At 50.0% G+C, this 21,734-nt stretch overlaps 9 protein-coding genes across 9 annotated transcripts; 4 read left to right on the forward strand and 5 right to left on the reverse strand.

Moving 5' to 3' along the window:
* Positions 1–531: 531 nt before the first annotated feature.
* Asppvi_002106 (beta-glucosidase) lies at positions 532–3,129 on the forward strand (the record flags this gene model as incomplete). Its single annotated transcript, XM_043298099.1, has 7 exons — positions 532–667; positions 714–907; positions 955–1,007; positions 1,057–1,279; positions 1,337–1,583; positions 1,628–1,790; positions 1,836–3,129. 7 exons carry the CDS (start codon positions 532–534, stop codon positions 3,127–3,129), a joined length of 2,310 nt encoding a protein of 769 aa, XP_043154034.1.
* Positions 3,130–3,547: 418 nt separating this feature from the next.
* On the forward strand, positions 3,548–4,228 carry Asppvi_002107 (uncharacterized protein; the record flags this gene model as incomplete). Its single annotated transcript, XM_043298100.1, has 1 exon — positions 3,548–4,228. The coding sequence occupies one exon, from the start codon at positions 3,548–3,550 to the stop codon at positions 4,226–4,228; it is 681 nt and encodes a 226-aa protein (XP_043154035.1).
* Positions 4,229–4,304: 76 nt separating this feature from the next.
* Positions 4,305–6,323, reverse strand: Asppvi_002108 (peptidase S41 family protein; the record flags this gene model as incomplete). The annotated part of the gene is made up of 5 exons (XM_043298101.1): positions 4,305–4,808; positions 4,852–5,716; positions 5,765–5,891; positions 5,936–6,190; positions 6,236–6,323. 5 exons carry the CDS (start codon positions 6,321–6,323, stop codon positions 4,305–4,307), a joined length of 1,839 nt encoding a protein of 612 aa, XP_043154036.1.
* Positions 6,324–7,842: 1,519 nt separating this feature from the next.
* On the forward strand, positions 7,843–8,333 carry Asppvi_002109 (uncharacterized protein; the record flags this gene model as incomplete). Its single annotated transcript, XM_043298102.1, has 2 exons — positions 7,843–8,209; positions 8,257–8,333. 2 exons carry the CDS (start codon positions 7,843–7,845, stop codon positions 8,331–8,333), a joined length of 444 nt encoding a protein of 147 aa, XP_043154037.1.
* A 1,752-nt stretch (positions 8,334–10,085) lies between these two features.
* Asppvi_002110 (SDR family NAD(P)-dependent oxidoreductase) lies at positions 10,086–11,025 on the reverse strand (the record flags this gene model as incomplete). Its single annotated transcript, XM_043298103.1, has 2 exons — positions 10,086–10,912; positions 10,959–11,025. 2 exons carry the CDS (start codon positions 11,023–11,025, stop codon positions 10,086–10,088), a joined length of 894 nt encoding a protein of 297 aa, XP_043154038.1.
* A 754-nt stretch (positions 11,026–11,779) lies between these two features.
* Positions 11,780–12,161, reverse strand: Asppvi_002111 (heat shock 9/12 family protein; the record flags this gene model as incomplete). The annotated part of the gene is made up of 3 exons (XM_043298104.1): positions 11,780–11,822; positions 11,885–12,077; positions 12,128–12,161. 3 exons carry the CDS (start codon positions 12,159–12,161, stop codon positions 11,780–11,782), a joined length of 270 nt encoding a protein of 89 aa, XP_043154039.1.
* Positions 12,162–12,952: 791 nt separating this feature from the next.
* Asppvi_002112 (uncharacterized protein) lies at positions 12,953–13,568 on the reverse strand (the record flags this gene model as incomplete). Its single annotated transcript, XM_043298105.1, has 2 exons — positions 12,953–13,029; positions 13,082–13,568. The coding sequence occupies 2 exons, from the start codon at positions 13,566–13,568 to the stop codon at positions 12,953–12,955; spliced, it is 564 nt and encodes a 187-aa protein (XP_043154040.1).
* Positions 13,569–14,236: 668 nt separating this feature from the next.
* atfC (bZIP transcription factor atfC) lies at positions 14,237–15,115 on the reverse strand (the record flags this gene model as incomplete). The annotated part of the gene is made up of 1 exon (XM_043298106.1): positions 14,237–15,115. The coding sequence occupies one exon, from the start codon at positions 15,113–15,115 to the stop codon at positions 14,237–14,239; it is 879 nt and encodes a 292-aa protein (XP_043154041.1).
* Positions 15,116–18,057: 2,942 nt separating this feature from the next.
* Positions 18,058–20,392, forward strand: Asppvi_002114 (putative CP2 transcription factor; the record flags this gene model as incomplete). The annotated part of the gene is made up of 4 exons (XM_043298107.1): positions 18,058–18,071; positions 18,125–18,802; positions 18,875–20,019; positions 20,070–20,392. 4 exons carry the CDS (start codon positions 18,058–18,060, stop codon positions 20,390–20,392), a joined length of 2,160 nt encoding a protein of 719 aa, XP_043154042.1.
* Between the last annotated feature and the right edge of the window lie 1,342 nt (positions 20,393–21,734).

Raw genomic sequence — 21,734 nt, forward strand, 5'->3', positions numbered from 1 at the left:
CTGTCGATCGCATGTTGCTATTGGAGCTATTGATGCTCGAATGCCGGTTATCGCTTTTTCCGGGAATTGTGGAGATCTGGGGTTTGCGGGGAAGACGACAAGGATCGGTAGGTGGAGATGCCATCAAGAACATCAGGACTCGGTCGAGTCAGTCCATTTTCTGGCTTGATTCTGATGACGGTGGATAAGATGTCAAAGGGAGAGTAGGTAACGTGTTGCTGCAGAGCATTTGACAAGGAATAGCTTCAAAATATTTCGACAAGGACCACAGACTTATTCTGATACGATGCTTACAGTCACCCTAAGTCAAGATGGCAGCCGAGCGCCATCAAGCTTGTTCTAATGATCTTAAATTCCGCCGGTAATAGTCCGAGCCATGCAGGGCTTGAGAATCGGCACGTAGAGCGGCACGGTCATGTTACATGCTTGACTGAGTCGATGTGAGGGGTAGAATGAGAGAATGCACGACTATAAAGAGGGGCAATACTCCTCGGGACTTTCGCCAGTATCAGGCAACAAGGCAAGATCGAAATGCACTCGAATATAGGACTCTCGGGTCTCGCAGGTCTCTTGGCCACTGCGTCTCTGTGCTTGTCTGCTCCAACGGAGCAGAATATCACCAGTGACACCTACTTTTATGGACAGTCGCCACCTGTATATCCATCGCGTACGTCGCTCTCCCTTGCATAGACCTAGCACTAACTTTGAACCAGCTGAGGGAACCGGAACGGGCTCCTGGGCTGCCGCTTATGCAAAAGCGAAGAACTTTGTCGCCCAGCTCACCCCAGAGGAGAAAGTCAATCTCACTGCCGGGACCGACGCAAATAATGGCTGTTCCGGTAATATAGCGGCTATTCCGCGACTCAACTTTCCAGGACTGTGTGTATCTGATGCTGGCAATGGCCTTGTAAGTGCATACAGGCAACAGTTGCTGGAAATGACTAATCTCAGTAGAGGGGAACCGACTACGTGAGCAGCTGGCCTAGCGGACTACATGTTGGTGCCAGGTATGTTTGATCCTTAGTCGACCACATAACCAATACTGACCGTCCGCAGCTGGAATAAAGGGCTGGCTAAGCAGAGGGCAATCCATATGGCATCAGAGTTCCGTAAAAAAGGTGTCAATGTCATACTTGGGCCCGTTGTCGGTCCCCTGGGTCGTGTGGCTGAAGGCGGCCGCAACTGGGAGGGCTTCTCGAATGATCCGTACCTGAGCGGTGCCCTTGTCTATGAGACTGTCGATGGAGCACAGTCGGTTGGGGTTGCGACTTGCACCAAGGTCAGTCAGCTCAACCAATCCCTGGTTCAGCAACTGACCCTTCACTCTTCATCATAGCATTACATCTTGAATGAACAAGAGACAAATCGAAACCCAGAAACCGACGGCGGCGTGAACGTCGCGGCAGTCTCTTCCAACATCGATGACAAGACCATGCACGAGCTGTACCTCTGGCCCTTCCAAGATGCCGTGTTGGCTGGCAGTGCTTCCATCATGTGCTCATACAATCGTGTCAACAACTCTTACGGCTGTCAAAACAGCAAGACTCTGAATGGTCTCTTGAAGACCGAACTCGGATTCCAAGGTACGTCGTCTTCGTTCCATTTGCAGTGCAAGCTGACCGATCAGGATATGTGATGACCGACTGGGGCGCTCAACATGCTGGCATCGCCGGTGCGAACGCTGGCCTGGACATGGTGATGCCTGAAACCGAAACATGGGGAGCCAATCTCACGACGGCTATTTCCAACGGAACGATGGACGCGTCGAGACTGGATGACATGGCCACAAGGTAGTCCGGCCTGCTGAATTGTCCAACCCAAACTGACAAATACAGGATCATCGCTTCGTGGTATCAGATGAACCAGGATTCCGACTTTCCATCTCCTGGCGTCGGCATGCCGATCGATATATTTGCACCTCATCAGCGGGTAATAGGAAGAGAAGCGTCCTTCAAGCAAACATTACTCCAAGGCGCTATTGAGGGCCATGTCCTCGTCAAAAACACCAACAGCGCCCTGCCACTCAAGTCACCTCAGCTGCTCTCCGTGTTCGGATACGATGCCAAAGGACCGGATACGCTGAAGCAAAACTTCAACTGGATGACATACAGCCCTGCCATTCAGGAAAATCACACCCTGTGGGTTGCAGGCGGTTCTGGGGCAAATAATGCTGCGTATGTCGACGCTCCGATAGATGCCATCCAGCGTGAGGCCTACGAGGACGGCACGTCCGTGTTGTACGATCTTTCATCAGAGGATCCTGACGTTGATCCAACTTCTGATGCGTGTCTGGTCTTCATTAACGCCTACGCCACAGAAGGGTGGGACCGTCCTGGACTCGCTGACAACTCGAGCGATACCCTGGTGAAGAACGTCGCTGGGAAATGCGCCAACACTATTGTCACCATCCACAACGCCGGGATCCGAGTAGTCGGCGAGTGGATTGACCATAAGAATGTGACGGCCGTTATCTTCGCTCATCTACCCGGTCAGGACAGTGGGAGGGCATTGGTAGAGTTGCTCTACGGCCGGGCCAATCCGTCCGGAAAACTGCCGTACACGGTGGCTAAGAAAGCCGAGGACTACGGTGCTCTGTTGCATCCGTCCCTACCAGAGACCCCATATGGACTGTTCCCCCAGTCGGACTTTGACGAAGGGGTGTACATTGACTACCGCGCCTTTGACAAGGCCAACATCACCCCACAGTTCGAGTTTGGCTTCGGACTGTCTTACACGGCCTTTGAGTATTCCAGCCTGCGCATAAGCAGTCCTAAGAAATCTCCTCAATATCCTCCGTCAGCTACTATCCAGCAAGGTGGAAACCCTCATCTCTGGGATGAAATTGTCACCGTGTCTGCGGAGGTTAAGAACAGTGGACGTGTCGCTGGTGCCGAGGTAGCACAGCTCTACGTCGGCATCCCCAATGGTCCCGTACGGCAATTGCGTGGATTCGAGAAGGTCAATGTCTCGGCAGGGGAGACTGCACAGGTGCAGTTCGCCTTGAATCGCCGTGATCTGAGTACATGGGATGTCGGAGTTCAACAGTGGTCCTTGCAGCGGGGAACGTATCAGGTGTATGTTGGACGGTCGAGTCGCGATCTTCCTTTGACGGGGTCATTTACTCTGTAGATAGCAATCACAGTCAGTAACGACTAGGTATATGAGAATAAGAGGAAAGTCAATTGATATACGGTTTCTCCTGCTTGTCGAGGTTCATGACGTCACCCATCTCCGAGGTTGCATTCCTCTGGTTGATATTTCCGTATCATATAAAGAGGTGTCAATCAGGACAAGGGCATTCAGCAAAGTAACGATTTAGAGCCTCGTTGAAAAACGGCATGCGACACCATCTGTTGTAAATAGTTCGATGCGCATTTGTTGACGGAGGGATTCCGCACGACCCGAGTCGCCAACACGAACACAACACAGCGCGACAACACGTGAGACTCACCGCCGTTTCTCTCGATCTGCAACTGCAAGTGTGATCCTCCATACCCACTCGCCGCATCAGACCGCATGTCTCGCACGGTACAATAACGACTATACTATGCCAACCGCCCTCGCCCTCGTCTACCCCTCCGTGAATACTCTCGACACCAACGGCCCGATCGGCGTGTTCTTCCAGAGCGGCTTCACCACGCTCATAGCCGCCCATGACGAGTTCACCACCTCCCAGGAAAATGTAACCTTCAAACGGGATTTGTCCATCGCGGAAGCCAAGGACAGACTAACGGAGTTTGATATGCTTATTGTTCCTGGGGCGCGACCGAACAATATCCTCCCATTCCTCTTGCCAGGAGGCCATCTCCACGAATTGTTAGAGGTGATATCTGCATTTGCGAAACTCGGCCCCAAAGGTCCCGGGCCCATGGGCGAGAGGATTCTCTTTTCTGTTTGCAGCGGGTCGTATCTGCTGGCGGCGACAGGAGTTCTAGATGGGCTCACAGCGACATCACACCGATTGGGGCTTGGATCTTTGCGAAATATATGTGAGGAGTATAAGCGTCGGACACCAGGAGCGAAGGGGACGGAGGTGGTGCCGGAGAATTCAACGGGCACTGTACACTATGTCGATGCGGGGATGAACGAGTCTCGGGTGCGCATTGTCACGTCCGGGACTATCACCAACGGCATCGATGCGGCATTGTACATTATTTCGCTACGGTCAGGGAGACCGGCCGCGGAGGAGGTGGCGGCGTTTATAGGATATTCCTGGCGGGAAATGTGAGATTAGGGATTCCGGCATATCGGAGGTCATGATTGCTATTCTTGGACATACATATACACTAATATACAGCATTCTACTACCTCCTCGCCTTGGACATGGACCCCTGGACACAGCTGCTATTACCTCCGGATAAAGCCACTGCTGCAGCTCGCCACACCGCTTCCTGCGAGAACCAGCCCTCTGTTGTGTAGAACAGCCGACAGTCCGCCGCCTTGTAGGTGAACTGCTGAGGCGTTTTGTCGTCGCCAGGCGCGTACTCGTTGCGCAGGTTGACTCCTCCGCCGAAGACGAACGGGAATTCGTTCGGGTCGACGGGGATCGATTTGTTGAATTGCGCCCATTCTTCCCTTGACATCAAAGAAGACGAACCATTCTGTAGAGACTCCCGGATCAAACCATGCGCCGTTTCGACATAGGAGTAGATCCCACCGTAGGCCAGATTCTGGCCGCCCCGAGTGCCGCCGATGGCCTGCATAGGTCCATACCGAGGTCTTCCGCCGAATGCGACCGTCCGAACGCCTTGCCGCTGCATTCGATCGACAAAGTAGGCACATGTCGAGACACAGTTGCCGTCCGTGATCTGCTCTATTAGCGTTTGCCTCATCTTAGGCAAGACGACTTACAATGATGATGTTGTCCGGGGAATATAACCTCTGCGAAGGGTCTTGTGGAATCGGCCCGTATCCAGTGATCGGAGAGTACGTGTTGGAGATGCTGGTGAAGTTGAAATTGGCGTAGAGGTTCGACAATGACGCCCCGTCAATCTCATACGGTCCGTACCAGGCCTCCAGCGATTTGAAATTGCCCTCCTGGTTTGGCGTCACTGCGGCCTGCCAGGAGAACGGATTTCCCTCCCAGAGCTCGAACTGCAACTTGCGATGCGACTCTGCAAGTCCGGAGAATGCTTTGCTCAGGAATTCTGCACCGGAGTGAGCCCGTAGCCGAGTCGCTGTGTATGGCACCACGTCCGGAAAGAAGATATGAAAGAGGTCCACGCCGGCAGTCAAGCTACCCCCGGGGTTGCCAGACAGGTCCAGGAGAATCCTTTTCTTGCCAGCTTCGGTCGCATTTCGCATGAAGTCCACACTGACCTGCTGCAGGGTCGCGGAATCAACTGAGAAGGTGGTGACGGCTAACACGCCAACGTCCTGGAGGGCCTCTTCTTCTGAGAAATATCCCGCGATTAATCCGCCGTAGCTAGACCAGGTCGTGTTGGGATAGACCCCGCTGTCGGATGCTGCGACAGCCGTCGTTGGAATTGGGGCTTTACGACAGCGGGCGTTGAACAGTACGGTGCCATTGCGGTATGGGAATTCCAGTGGTAATAGATCGGCTGTTCTGTGACTCTCAATGGAAGAGCCGTTGGCAAAGGTGAGGGTGAGCCGATCGCCAGTCCACTTTTCTCCTAAATTCCTTGACCATAGACCGTTGTTGCGGGGCGTTCCCAGGGCGATTTGACTGGCTAGAGACGGGAAATTTATGTTATACCTGGGTAGTTGTTAGATCTCCATCTATCGAATGATGTGTAGATCTTACTGAGCGTCCAGGTCATGTAGAGCGGCCTCAGAGGAAAAGGATTCAAGATACTGAGCGGCATCCTGGCCGTCTATAGACACTACCGGCGAGACGGACTGGACTCCTCGGTTCAAGAGTTGAGCGTCATCTATCGAGTCAGCTGGTTTCGCTTCCCCGTCAGGATAAACTAACCGAGTGTGTATACTTGCGGCAGCTCCAGGCCGTCCGAAGACAGTGAGACCAGAGGCACCGAGTTGGAGAATCGAAAGAGCACAGTGGAACAGAGCTGCAGAGTCAGATGGGCGTCATGTGCTGAATTGATGAGTTGTCGCAGATCTAGTTCGAAATCCCAATGGCTAGAGTAGTCGTGATCCTGAGCCTTTTGTCTGATATTTTCGAGACCGCCCAGTAAATCCGTCGATGGCATGGAATATTGGTCCGGGGGATCTGCCAGAGTCAGCGACGTTCGTCTGCAATGGTCACGGCACACACTCTTTAAGCTCTCGATCGTCGATTGGAATTGTAGGTACTTGCGATATTCGTCGACAAACTTGACGGCATCCTCCGCATCGAACGGCATCGAAGTCAGACATCCATAGACCAGGTTTCCTGGGATTCCTTTGGTCGTCTTTGCCTGGGCGATCCAGTCCGAGACTTGAGCACAAAGCTCAACTTGACGTCCATTATATTGTATTTGACTTGCTTGAGCTGCAAGGCATGTTAGTGCCAGTATTTGCGATGAGAATACCCATCGGTAATGCATCACGATGTGAGCGATGGAAGATGATGAGGGAGAGTGGTTGCGATTGTTTACTGAATTTTAACAGATGTCGCCGATAGGTCTGTCATATTCACAGTCTCAGGGGCCATGAGAGACGGATCGACATCTGATCCGGGCGGATCTTTCTTTTTATAGCGCATGATGTGTCGCTGTGGAGTTGAGATCCACAAGGACTTGAATTCGTCATTTAAAGCAAGTTTCCTGTTGACTAGCTGGTGCAACCAGTTACAAGACCTTGTCGATGCCTCTCTGGCATAAGCTTGAGTAACCAACTGAGGAGAAACTCCCTGACAACCGGTTGATTGCCTTGTCAAACAATAGTCTCTCCCTTCAAATCCAATAATTGACTTTCCAGTGTCTCGTACGGCGGTTACTAACGAAACCGCATTACCACTTAAGGATATTGCATGATTGGCGAATTTCAACCTCGAATAGCAGAGGATAGGCCTCTCATATTGCATCTTCCATACTCACTAGAGAGCTGCTTGTTTGTTAACATTTGCGTATATACTCTGGAACACATGGAATACAATCCACCCATCCCTTCATATGAAGCGAATCAACATGATCAAAGGCTAACTATAACGCAAATCTTTCTAGAGAAACACGCAACTCCATGTCGACCACATCCTCGGTTGTTTCAATGACATCTTCATATTCATCTAAGGCACCACATCACCCCAATTAACTCTTCGAGTATCAACCCTAGCAGTTTGAATAGTTAGGGATTCTGCGGCACACAGTGATTCTCTTTCATATCTACTTTTCAAGAAGAAGATATCGCCAACCTCTGCGAGCCTCACCATTGTCCAAGCAGGCAAGGATATATATATATTCGAGTAGCATGTCGGAAAATTTGGCATTTCTGTACATCTTCAAACACAGGCAGCCAGTCATTAATGAATTAGACCACCAGAATATTTTAACCAACTGAATTATTTCCACTTTAAATCAACAATGATTCCTCCCACATTCTGATCTCTAGCTGATTGCATCATTAATAAACATCTTCCCCGCTTGGATCTAAAAGCCATCTGGACCCATTATCCAATAACCACAGACCAATAATTCTTAACCGTGGGGTCTTGTCTGACAAACCCGCCAATCAGGAACAGCCGTTCTGGGCCGTGGCTCAGGGTCCGCCCTCTTCTTGGATCATGCGGCTCAGGGGAACAAACTCTGTGTTTTGTCAGTGTGATGATGAAAATCGTCAGCCAGCACGCCTCAAAAAAGCAGTGGCCGAATCTATCTACCGGTCTTTCGTTCTCATCAGTATAGGAATAATACTCCCCTTCACTATATCACACTCTCTGTCAGCATGCGATCTATATTCTTTCTCCTGCTCCTCACATTCAGTGCTACCGTTCTGGCTAGCTCATCCACATCTTACAACAACTGGGTGAAGGGTCTACCCTCATGCATGCAACCCTGCTTCAACGACTTCTTTACAAATTCTGCTCAAGGCAATTGCGGCAAGGCTGCCAGTACTAGCAGCAAGCCATCCGACATAAACTGCATCTGCAAATCGGGCAGTTTTACCTCGAGTAATGGGAATGCGCCGTCCATCGCCGACTGTACATCGGCGCTATGCCCTGATGCAGCGTCTCAGTTGGAAAATGTCCTGGGTTCCTATACTCAGTTTTGTTTGAGTCAGGTCAATTCAGATGGATCGGTGCCGAGTCTAGGTATGTCGGTGCGATTCCTGCCCGCGAGCATTGCTGATCTTTCTTAGGGAGCACAATTCTGGTGTCGATCTTGGATGGGATCCTTGTGTCGGGCGGTATTGCCCTTCTTCAATGTCTTTTATAGTTGTTTGTGCCGGTCGTGCGTTTTTCTTGCTCAGTTGATACGATGCATAGTGATGATCTATTGTTTGGGTATGGCTGTCTCCAACGATTTCCGTTTCTTTAATTCCTTCGCGCATCTACTTAGTCAGGCAATGCAATTGTCTGGTACTATGGCGTTTCTCTGTAATGAACGCTCGCATCACGGCACTGTCGATTGCTACGACCGGCCAGTAGAAGTAATTCTGCGATGCTGTCAATGTCCTTGAATCATACTATAGGTCGGAATCGATGTGACAATATGATGCGTATATCCATCTCAGCGATCAGTGCGACTGAAGACCGAACATAGGATGAGGGGCTAAACCGACTGAATCAGATTTATTGTTTAAAGAGAGACAAGTATAGCTCTGTGTGCTCGACCTATACCAAACAGTGTTGTTGCGCAGATTTCCCTTCGCTTATAATGGCAAGGCAGATTACTCGCCCCCATTTTGAAAGCTTCTCCTTTTCTATCACTAATCAACACCATTGAAGAATAGCAACGATGTACAGTTAGAATAAACTTCACGACTGCTATTGTTTGCACAGCCTCCCGCTTAGCAAAGACCGCGCCACGTGTACCGCCAGAGAGTTCGGATCGACAAGCATGTAGACAATCTCAAGCCAAGAAAAGGACCTGAAAGGCTGAAACATCATATTCCGCCCCAGAAACATCGTTCGGCCCCAAGCGGCCGCAAGCGGCCCCAGCCCCTCAGCTTTAGCGCTGATCGCCTGGCACAGCCCAAGCCAAGATTGCTTCGAAAGCTTAGTCGGTACGAGATGCTTGCTTTTTGGTTGTAGGTTCAATACGAGGCTGACATTTGATCTCGCAGTGAAATGGCCATGCTGTGAAACGGCGATCAGCTATTTTTATGGCAGATAGCCTCAGCAGGAAGCTATATAAGGAGGTCAATTCCGTTGCCTGACCATGCATCAGACATCTACAATCCACAGTCCTTTCGCCTCTTCTCCAATATCAAACGTGATCATATCAAATCAAAATGTGTCTCCTTATTCCTCTCTTCCTCGCCAAAAACAAAAGAGCACAGCAGAAAGCGGGTGACTCTGACTACGCAAGACCTCGACCATCAATGAGAGAACAACCCGGTTCACAAGGGATCAGAGAACATTATCAGCCCCATTACCATCATGACAATAGACAATCAAGAAGCAGCCGTTGAGCTACCTCCACAGAGTATGTCTGTACCTCAACTTCTTCGTCGGACTTTTGCTAACCATGACCGAAGAGGATTCGTCGCGAAGTTACTCGAATAATACCCTCGATATACGATTCAAGAATAGGCTGGTGCGATGGACATTGGAGGAGCTGGAGGACCTATGATTGATACAACGTTTGAATTGAATGCATTTTATCTGGCATATATTGATCTGAGTTTACTTAGCATGAAATTGTTTTTACTGTGTAACTATTTACCTCGTCATTTTGTCCTCTCATTTCAAGATCCGCTTGTCTTCTGTTAGACTACAATGGCCAAAAGAATTCTACTTCCTGGTGAAATAACAGAATCCCGTTTCTGCTGTTGGGCAACGTGGTAATGTCATGATTCGTGTGGATTCGGTTTCCCGATCAGACACAGACTGCGGGATAAGAATGCCATGTCACCTACCGTCACTGTAATGGATCGAGTACTGTATAGATAGGCAAGCACTTTAAAAGCTAAAAGACAGTGCCATGCATTCGAGTCATATCTCATTATCATACAATGACATGTAGTTAAACAGTTCCAGCAGCAAGAACGTAGCCACCATCGACCACGAGAGTCTGCCCGTTCAGGTACTGGTTGCAGACGGCAAACAGAATAGCGCTGCCCATATCTTCATCCTTGCCCGGTCTTCCAGCAGGAACCTTGCCCTCGTACTGCTCCTTGGGAAGGGAACTCTTCTGCTTCTCGTCGCTTTCTTTGGCGGTCATTTCCGAGGGGAACACGCCTGGCGCGATGTTGTTGACCCGAATCTTCAGGTTGGAGGAGGCGATCTCATGCGCCAGCATTCTTGTAACATGGATCGCGGCCCCTTTGCTAGCGTTGTAGTGGAAGTGGTGCTGTGATGTTTTGATGATGCCTGAAATGGAGCTGATGTTGACGACTGTGCTGGACCAGCCATGCTCGATGTCGGTTCCCTTGTTCAACAAGGGCAGGAAAGCAGCGGTGGTGAAGTAAAGCTGGGTTACATTGGTGCGGAAGATCTGATCCCACTCTTCGAAGGAGTTTGACTCATCTTTGAAGAGCTTTTGGTGCAGTTCCTCGGCGCTCTGGCTGTCGGTGTCCTGTGTCTGGCCAGAGATGCCGGCATTGTTGACGAGGATGTGCAGTGCTTTTTCCTTGGACGAGATTTCGTCGACAAGCTTCTGGATGGATTGCTTGCTAGTGACGTCGGCGGTGATGGGAATGATCTGTCCGGGAATGTTGTGCGAGTACAATTCTGCAACACGGTCCAGCTTTTCTCCCGTCCGACCGGTGATGTATACTTTGGCACCGTTAACAGCCAGTGCCTGTGTGATCATGAGGCCGATTCCGGAACCACCGCCAGTGACGAGGGCAACTGTGCTGGTCAGTATCCATATCATGTCGATGTAGGAACAACATACCTCGGCCCTTGACGCTGAAGAGGTTTTCGAGCTTGAAACGCTGGTTCTGTTGCTGAGCGTCTGACATGTTGAGTGTTTTCTATACAATACGTCTTGATTTGTGGAAATGTGGTGAGTGTTGTCGGTCGATCTTTGTTGATCCGGTTGGGCACTTCCGTTGCCTCTATATAGGCGCAAAACCCCTAAGAAGCCATGCATACTATCATCATGTTGGTGTAATTCGATGCATTTGAAGCCAAAAACCTGGCTCAGTGGCGAGTCTAGACAGTGTGGAGAAGTTGAAACCGTTGAGGAATTCATCAGCATGACGTAGTTATCAGATGAAGCAACGAATCTCATATTGTATATTTCCTTAACATATTGATAAACAAATACATCCATGAGGCTCATAAATAACATCATTTCGCTTTCATTGGTTACACCGCAGACATTGATCGCTTGGTGGTACCTTATATCAGATCGTTCTATGAAGGACTAATTAGCTGTACATGTACCTTGGTTGAATGCTCGACGACGAAGCATTGGAAATTGAAGTAATTGATGACATAAATTAAACAATAGCCGTCTTTAACATTTTATATGTCGTCTGTATGCAGCATATTACTGCCTATGTTAGTGCCTATGTTTACATTCTGTTAAAATAGCACAGCAGTCGAAGAGTAACTGTCGGGAGATACAATGCTCCTAGCATTATTAAGATTACTGTCCTACTATCTATAAATAGTATAGATCACATGTGTACAATTGATATTCATCAAATTAAAATAAAAGTCATAATCCTGTTACCTAATATACAGTTGGTCATTTCTCATTTTCATAACTTATTCATCACCCAATCCTGTAGCATCCTTTGCCTTCTGGCCCCTGTTTCCCAACGAGTTAGCACCTGATCAGTTTTAGATTTCCTCCAGATGCGGGGAACATACATTGTCTGGGTGCTGCTACCATGGGCCTGGTCGTCCTTCTCGCCACGCATGGAATCGTAGGCCTGCTGCGTGTACGACTTCTGGCTGTCGCCCTGCGCGCTGCCGGTGACACGGTCGGTAGCGTCGGAGACAGTCTCCTTCACCTTGTCCCAGGTGGACTTTTGGGAATCAGGAGTGATCTCCTCCTTAGCCTCTGTAGCGGAGTCAGAACTGCTCTGTTGCTGCGAGACTGAACAAACATACTGGTGGAGAAATCCTTGCGGCCGGTGTCAGACATGTTGATAGTAGTGTTGGTTTTGTGTTGATTGACTTCTGTGAAATACTTCTTGATTTGATGATCTGTTCTGCAATGAGAAGACGACTACTGAAAAAGTACTCCCTTCTTATATGTTCTCCGGATGCAATCGACCATCAACCAGGTAGAGAGCTAGACGTCATTGCATGTGACAATCAGATAGAGCAGACAATGGCTGAGTTCATGAATCATCAGGTTTTTGGGGAAGTGCATTGTCGGGCTGCATCTTGCCACTTGATGTGAGGGGTGAGATGTGATGATTTCGACGTCACTATGATCCCCGGCAAGTGCTGTAGATCCCCGATAACTCTAACATAGCTCCCCCTGCAGGGGCCCAGTTATCAATATGACATGCTGATAGTGTCATTCGATCTACATTTCTATCCTCGATCGGGTACGAGATATGCGTACCTTGACAAAGTACCTGCTCATTGCAAAGAAGAAAGATATTCAACCCCTTCTAGAACTTCTAATACGTCTATGCAGGCTATTTGCCGAATATTGGTCAATTCGACTACTATTATGTACTCAATGACGTCACAATTTCAGGGTATCCCAAGCGGGACATCCGAGTCGGATAACCATCATCCCAAAATTAGATAGATCCTGACTAATTATTTACAGAGTATTGACTCTGGCATGAATCGTTGCCGAAGGTCAGCCAGCCATGGAGCTTCCAGCATTGTAGATTTACCAATTAAGTCTGTTTTTGTATTTGAGTAGTTTAATGGTCTTTTGGATGACGACCACTCTGATAAAGAGCGAAACAATAGTCAAGTAGTCTGCAGGCTCCGGCACACGGAAATATCACCGTCGCCGTGGCCCAAGCGTCCGTCCCCGAGATACAAAACTGGTCGGCACAAAGCAAATGCAACACTCGTATTCTCCCTGTTCATCGGTACTGTACCGCACGCAGGTGAGGCAGACCCGATGCCCACACTTGGTGAGAAACACCGCGCGATCATCGACTGCGATGCACGAATGGCAGAAGCTCGTTGGATCCGGCAAATCGCCCCGCTGGATCCTCCGCTCCATCTCCGCAACTAGCTCCTTGCCTTTTTCCGCACGGGCTCGCAGTAGCCGCACGCGGTACTTGAGGGCCTCCATTTCGGCAGCACTCGTCCCTTTCGATTTGGACCAACCCGCCGCCGTGGGGATCGGTTCGAGAAGCGCGATCGAACGCAGACTCTGTGAGACCGGGGTGGATTGCGCATGCTTATGCTCTAGCAGCCATCGCCGGCGCAGTTGCTTGTTGAGAAGGAGGCTGAAGAGTATCTCGGCGGTTTTCCATGCGAGCCATTGCGACCGGTCGTCTAGGTGCAGTATCCTCGCATCTTGTTTTCGTGGTCGGCCGTGCGATGTCGAGGTGGCTCCTAGGGAACTTGTCATGGGGACCGAGAGCAAGCAGACAGACATGTAAACGAATGGCAAGAGAACGAGCCCTATAGCCCCGGTTTGCCTTGAAGGAAAAGGAGGCAAAGGGTCAGTTACTCTTCGACCACCTGGGTTGGCTGGCAGTGGTCGAGTGTCTTCCATATCTGAATGACATTGTTATATATATCCATTTCCTGTAAACATTTCCGAGGTGGGTTTGCGGCCTCGGCCGATCCGATCAGCCACAATCCTTGCAGTTTCGGCCGGTTTGGAGCCATTGAACGGAGGCATATCCAATCCACGGCTGCAGGAAGATATTCCCAGGACCTCGCCACAGGCCCACACCTCGGCCGAAAATGGGATTTTCAGGCCTCAGGCATTCAATCGCTTCGATGACGTTTTCTGTCACATGATCTGTTCTGATGGAGCTCATGATTGGTCAATTGACTCAGAGCTGCTTACAGCTGATGATGGCTGATGATAGCTGATCATGTGCTTGCTCTGCGGAATGGCATAGTGACTGATAGCAGCGTCGCTATGCAGTGCCATATATTTCTGTTTATAGACAGTATAGCAGCCACCATATGGCTTGACAGTTTTTAACTCCAAACCTAATACATATCCGATGCACGCCAGGACCAAACTCCATGAAACACAACTTACTACCAGGGTACTGTAACTGATCACAATTGAACGAAATCGACAAAGTCACCACCCGACGCGGCCCATGGTGTGTCTGAAACCATGGACATCTTCATCGTCGGGGACTGTTGCTGCAAGACGTCATCATCGTTAAACATCAGGGGCTGTGCGGGCTGCGCCTGCTGCTCGGAGTACACAGGAGAATAGGTACTCATTGATCTGGCCGGGGCAACAGCCGCACCGGCCTCCTCGACCATCTGAGCAATGTAGAACTTGAGCGGCGGGTCTTCGCACTGCGCGTGTTTCAACAGTTCATCTTTCAGAGAGAGGAGCTCCGAGCGCATCCGGTCGCGCTCCGAGAGAAGACGCTCCTGCTCTGCAGACTGTTTGCGATACAGGTTCTCCAGTTGCTGGTTGCGCTCTTTCTTCTGGCGGCGGCATTTGCTGGCTGCGCGCCGGTTGCGCTCGAGATATCTCTCGCGCCGGGGGTCGTTCTTGTCATATACTTTTGATTTTGAGTTGCGTTTGCTGGGCTTTGAAGACTTCTTGGACGAAGTGATGTCTGACTCTGTAGTGGCGGAAGTAGAAGTAGAAGTTATAGAAGAAAGGCTGGTGATGGATGAGCGGGAGGGTCGAGCAGAGTGGATGTTTGGAGCAACCTCATTGGTGGAAGCTGGCTTTAGCTCTGGACGCTGGTTATATGCAGATTTATTATTATCGACATTGGTGTCTGTGCGCTTGGAAAGAAAAGCGGGATCGAGGACATGGAGATCCTCATCGCTCAAAAGGACAGGTTCATAAGTGGCAGAATCCGCTGACGGCAAGGCCAGAGCGGTTGGACTGAGACTGGCCCAGTCCAGAAGATTGCCATTGGCTCCACCGACGACCGTCTGCTCGGTAACAAGGGTGGCGGTCGTCATGATGCAGCTGATAGTTATACTCGAGCTGTGCAGCTGAGCGATCGAGCGATCGAGCTATGGACAGCTGGTCTGACAGAGATGAAGAAGGTTTTAGACGGTGTGATGGGAGTACAGCTAGGGTGTGAGGCAGAAGCCTAATCGAATACCTTAGGTTGATATAGATAAGTCTGTAATGGTACTGAAGCTGACGCTGTGATTGTAGCTGTACAAATGTTTGAAAACCACCAAGTCTCAATTATCGAACTGGTTGGTGTCTCTCTCTTTTAAAGATTGAGACATCCCAAGGAAACCTGCTAGAAAAGCCGGAGGACTATTTGAGGTGCTGGAGAATGCTTCCTACTACTCTGTTGTTCTGGACCATACCGCCTCCCCCTCCCGCCCCGGAACATATGATTGATGTAACTAAACCCTGAGAACGGAGTTGAATGAAGTTTAAAGAGCAGTCAAGCTCAGAACCAAGGAAGAGAGCTTTAACCCCCGTCAGTAACAACCAGCAACTAGACAAACCACCTTACCCAAGGAATAATATTTAAAATTACCTCTCGTCCAGAGAGAATGGGTAATAATCATGAGCCAAGAAGCACATTGACAGCTGCTGTTCCACAGAATGTCGTTACATTGCTGGAGGGCTGACGCAACGATAGCCATGATTGGCCGGATGTAACAACCGGAATGGCGCTAGTGTCTGATCAGAGGGGCCAGCTTCTTGGCTCACCAACCAGAAGCCATTCCTTGGGCGTGTGTGTGGGTCCCTTAATGAGAGTTATCGACTAAGGTAATTGACAGCCCGTTTTCGTGGATTTATTGCGGCAGTCTTAAGATGAAAAACCTTAAGGCACCTAGCTCATGATTTTCTGTCGAGGAGCCTCATGAGCAAGGGTAACGTCAATAAGCCACAATTTATAAACAAGAACAATCCTATGCCTGTCTCAAGGGAAGGTCTGCAGTTCTGCTCGAGCCACATGAGTTCGTCGTCGAGGAAGAGACAAAGAACTCCGCGGCAAGGAAACTGAAGAATAATCCGCAGCCTCTGATTCGCTGGATCTTCCTTCGGCCACTCGGGCTCCAGCGATATCTGATTCATCCCATTTCACTGAATTTCAGAGTTCCATTACCCGGTAGGACTGGTTGACGTCACAGCAGTGCGTAACTGCATGGGAAAGAGAACATGATCCATCCGTTCCGACGAGAGAAGCTTAAAGGGTGTGGAAATAGCTGAGTATCTGCTAGTAGATCCTGATTGTGATCCGACCTGTAGTCCTGAGCCATCATGCTCAGATGCTAGGTGCAAGTACCTGGGGTAGGAGTAATTCTCAAGATGAAAGTGCAGACGATAACGCGGAGGTGGCGCAGATAGACAGGATCCTGAATAGATGGGATCTCTATTCTTTCGGCTTTCTTTCGGGTCCAAGCTGCGCATAGCTAGTGAACCACGGCTGCTCGTGCCACATAATGAAACCTTCCCGTCCTCCACGACATAGCTTGACGTCATGAGACAGGGATCTACGCGCCATTCCCACGGCCAGAACCCCGTACTGTTAAAGTCTCTTGTACCTTTACATGACAAGTGAGTGGTAGGATCCCGCGAACTCGAATCCCACACAATACTACGGTCGGTTGGATGTGGCTACTCTAGGGGTTTGTCGATTGTTTGTTGTTCAGTCATACAAGACTGAATAGGACAACTCACGTGGATACATTTCTCGTTGCTGCAGAGGCAAGGGTAGTTACCCTGAAGCAGGTCAACCAGCTGTCCCCGGCCGGTATAACATGATTTCTCTACAGAATCCTGCTGACAGCCAGGGGCGTTGAGTTGATCTTGGCCATGCGCGGAATATATATTTGTGCCAAGGACAAAACTCCCATGTTGAGTCCAAGGACAGATCAAAGCCACATTGTTGGGAGGCGACAGATCAAAAATTATATAGAACGGGGAGGAAGTGTCAACATCGGATAGTACTCCCAACAAAGGAAATTCGCCATACATAAGAGGGTCTCCGTGGCAAATGCAAGCAAATTTGGACTTCTTCTATACATCTGTCTGCCCCCGAAGCGGCGACAGTCGAAGGCATTATCTTCTCCAAAAGGGCAAAGACCCCTTGCATAACTTAAGTGGGATCAAGGAACAGACTAATTATTTTTCCTTTTCCTTTTTCCTAACCCTCCTGGGCTCAGTTCTTGCACTTCCTCTCTCGGCTGGAACTTCCGTTCCAATCAAGCGACCTCCTTTGATGCTGCTGTCCACGAGGCTAGAGAAAAGGCCCCACTGGTTATTTACGATTCTTCCACTCACACGACGGTCTCGGCACGACTTCTTAGATGGCTCGACAGTAGTATCGATATTCTCTCTTGCAGATTGGTATTGTTGCAAAGCGGGAATGGATAAATCATAAATTCATAATTTCAGTTAAAATACATCTGTACTAATAATAAATGTTGAATATTACCGACCGAGTTTGTGTCCCCTCGTCCTTTTCCCCCTCCCACCGCTGATCCCAGGTACTGTCCTGTCCGCCTCTTATAGTAGTAGTGCTACTCCGTACCTTCTTTTCAAGACCCAGCATGTCCAGTGGTCCTGGTGTTTGCCCTTTTGTCTGTGAGCCTGCCTGACGTGACGAGGCCCAGGGACCAGATAAAAGGCCAGTGCCGTCCAGACTTCCATGTTCCAGCCATCTATCTATATTCCAGCTGTGTTCTCTCATTTCTCCCGCCGTTTCATCACTCGAGGGGATGCTTCGCCTTTCGCTCGTCGTTCGATCGGAGGAAGTCGCTCATTTCATCTCCAGACTTGACAACTGCCGGGTGGGTTAAATTCTAACTGTTAATAAAAATTGCCACTGCTCCTTGGTAATCATCGTGTGTCTGTCGTGTTGTTTGTGAGGCCTTGCGTCGTCGGAACACGTGTACGACGAACTATTGGTGGTTGCTCCGGAAGTGTGAAAATGTTTGACAAAAGGTTTGTTTTTCTCCGCGGGTCTACATATCATCCTCAAATCTAACCACCAGCAGGACGGCGCAGAAGCCTGGCGCAGAGCTGATCGGGGATTTTCGAAAGAAGTTTTCACATGTCATCGCAGACCCCTTTCTCACGCAACAGGCACCACTCGAACACGCCGATGCGAAGCTCGCAAATCATCCCATACTTCCATCACAACAATATCACCCCCAGTTCAACCATCACGCGGCGAATCCGAACGTAGTTGACTATGTCGCTCCTTCGGCTCTGCAAGGCGGCCTTCTTACTCCCACTGCTAATCAGATGTGCGCCGTAGTCCATAGTCCTGCAGGGGACCTTCACACCCCAACTGTAGAATGGAATCTGGCCAGCACGCCTTGGATATGGGATCAGATGGTCAGCGGACAGTCAGAGCTTCAGGACCAACAACAACCACCGCCACCACCTGCGCAACAGCAACTACATGGACACGCGGCGACGGCAACCCGAGGCTTGGCGGGCATGCAGTCGCAATACCAGCATCATCTGTTTCAGAACATGGACCCGTTTGCATCAAACCACATACTACCGAGCAACGTCTCGTTCGGGGCAAACTCAGACTACGATCCATTGGATACGGCAAGCCATCGAGATTCATTTACAGAGYTGTTGGGACATGTCGCACAGCCTCTCCTGCCGGTGGCCTCGGACGCGGTCGACCGCGCCGACTTCCCCTCGAAGCCAGAGACTCCGTAAGTCCACTACCAATGCGACGGCTGCAATCGGCCTACTGCTTGCTGACTCGCGCTGATGTAACAATGTAGATTCCGCTACCGTGTCACTCTCCACGCTCCCACCGCTATCGCGGATCATGCGCATGAACCGCCAGTCACCTATCTCAACAAGTCCCAGGCATACTCGGTATCCATTGTCGACTCTACACCCCCAGCGCACGCCACACAACCCGTCAAATATCGCACGAGTGTGAGAATCACCTTTGAGGAACCGGCACACCGATCGAACCCAGCGCGGTGCTGGCGACTCTGGAAGGAAGCGCGAGGGGCGGTCGAGGCGCAGCAACGAGGGGGGAAGATGCGAGCGTTGGAGTTTGTGGACCTGCGTATGGGATCGAAGAAGAACGCAGCGCGTCTCAAAAAGGTGGACAGCGCCTCGTTTGACGGGTTCTCTGTAACCTGGACGAGCACTCCGGAAGCCGGTTCTTCCGAGTGCGTGGTCAACGTTCGATTGAACTTTCTGTCGACGGATTTCAGTCTTTCCAAGGGTGTCAAAGGCGTTCCTACGAGATTGTGCGTCAAGACGGAGATGATTGGCCTTGAGGATGACACTCCTGGGCCGGGAGCTAGCACCGCAGCCGAGATTTGCTACTGCAAGGTCAAGGTGTTTCGCGACCACGGAGCGGAAAGGAAGCTGTCCAACGATGTGGCGCATGTGCAGAAAGCGATTCACAAGGTCGAACGGCAAATCGCGCAGGGAGATGTCGACGGCATTAATGGTCTGGGAAAGCGGAAACGGCGAAAGGGCGTGGGACACGGGCTGACCAAGAATCATACCGTATCGATGAGCCTATCTCCCAGCCGTTCTAACAGTCTCACGGGCGTAGATGATCTGCACCGGGCCTTGTTCGAGCTGCGCAACCTCTTCTCGTCCTCCCAGCCAGTTAGCCTGCTCTCACTGCAAGGCGATGTGCTGGACGATCCGGATCAATCACCAGTTTCTCTACCTCGGGACTCGTCCACGCCTGTGTCTCTTGGACGCGACAGTGCGTCCGAAAATGACGCAGGGGTCAACTTTCATGGCGACCTGGTCGAACTTCCACGCCGTCATTTCGGCCGACAAGCGAGTACCGTTGAGCCGAAGATGGAATCTCCTGATCCGGGCCTCAGCGATATAAATGGCCGATCTTCTCCTGAGTGGGATGCTGGTGATCGGTCATCCAGCCCTCGGCATGGTAAGTTTGCGAGCACTATTTGATTTGATATATAATCTGACCTCAGACAGTGGCATGTTTCTATGTTCGATTTCAGGACAAACAGCAGCAGGAACCCTACTACCGTGCCGTATACCTCACTGAGCGAACCGAATCCGACTTTCGTGATCAACTGTCCAAAAAATACAACGTCCAGCCAGACCGTATTCTCAGTGTCGTCCATATCAATCCGAACAATCTACGCGTCGCCGTCGATGATGACGTCGTGGGAGCAATCCCCGAAGGACAGGATATGATTGCCGAATTTACCGAGATTCCTGCTCCGTTGAGCAGCGATGGACAGGACGACGGCAAGGGACATAGCACCGGGTACGAAGTTCAACTGGCTTTTTGACGCGTTTTGCATACTCGACAGATTTTGAGCATTAGGTTCTGGCTTTTGTGCACATTCAGGGAATGTTTATATGAATGACTTGCCCCGGACGGGATTTACATGACTGGTGATGATGTACGTTTAGACCTGCATGAACATCTAGACTACGCCTACTGGATGGGTATGAAGCGACGACATGAAAAGAAAACCTACCATATACAGTTTAATATCATACGAGATCTGCGAGAAGATACTTATATGCCTCCCAAGCTGTGAAGAAAGTCTTCCAAGTACACCTGAACTTCATTGCAAATAACAAAATTAGAGTCTGGAGTGCTGGACACCACAACATCTCACCAACTCCAACTCCTGCCGTACTATCACCATTGAAAAATTAAAATCCAGCCAGTTATGCTTTTATCCGCGTGATCTGCATGTTTGAGGGTGTACAGACCAGTCCTGTAAGTCTAAGGAATGATGCTATGCTATGGACGGTCAGCCATGTCGTTCCTTGGGTTCTTACGTGAAAGTTACTTGTACTAGCAAAGCCCTGCTCGCAGGAATAACGAAAAGCTCGCTGACCGTAAAGGCGTTCAATCGCATCTTGCTCCAACGGTTCCTCGGATGGGTGGAGCCAGTCTTTCGTTTCAATAAAGACTCCGAATTTCGAACAATGACTCCAATGTACCACCAGGTGAACGACCAGTTGTCCTCTCATTCATTCCTAGACAGAACCGAGGAGTGGAGTAAGATCGATCTGCGTTTCCTCAACAGAGAGACTATGCGACTTTTATTCACAGTCATCGTCATGCACTGTGCATGAGACATGTCAGGTTGAATTACTCGTAGAATATGGCGCCGCAGCTCCTGCATCGAGGATATCACTGGTCATCCCGGAAGTATCATGCCCATCTCACAAACGTCTTCTGTTAGGACACTGAACTCTGGCAACTAGGAGGTACAGGCCGCATCTTACCTAGGATATCTGGAACTAGCTTCCCTTAGCTTAACTCTTCTGGACTTCATTTTCGTGGTTGAGCTCAGTGCTCATGCGTAGATGGCGATGCTCATTTGTATCAACCCTCATTCCTCAAAGACCGATCTCTTCCAAGCAGTTGCACAGAATCCCGGATAAGCAGTTGGACATGAAGTCTGAATGCCGAAAACTGTACAGCCACAGAAAAGCAGATAAATTAGTTGCAGTCGTTGATGCCAAACCGTTTAGTCACTCATCGTCGCCCTGGATACAACAACTTGTACTCATTGTGGCACCTTGGGAGGCATTGATAGATGACGTGAATCTGGCGAAAAGTTGCCGAAGCAAGAACGAAATAGATATACAAATCGGAAGCTTGGCCTTTCA

Source organism: Aspergillus pseudoviridinutans, assembly GCF_018340605.1.
Source record: "Aspergillus pseudoviridinutans IFM 55266 DNA, scaffold_2, whole genome shotgun sequence".
In the NCBI taxonomy this organism is placed as follows: domain Eukaryota; kingdom Fungi; phylum Ascomycota; class Eurotiomycetes; order Eurotiales; family Aspergillaceae; genus Aspergillus; species Aspergillus pseudoviridinutans.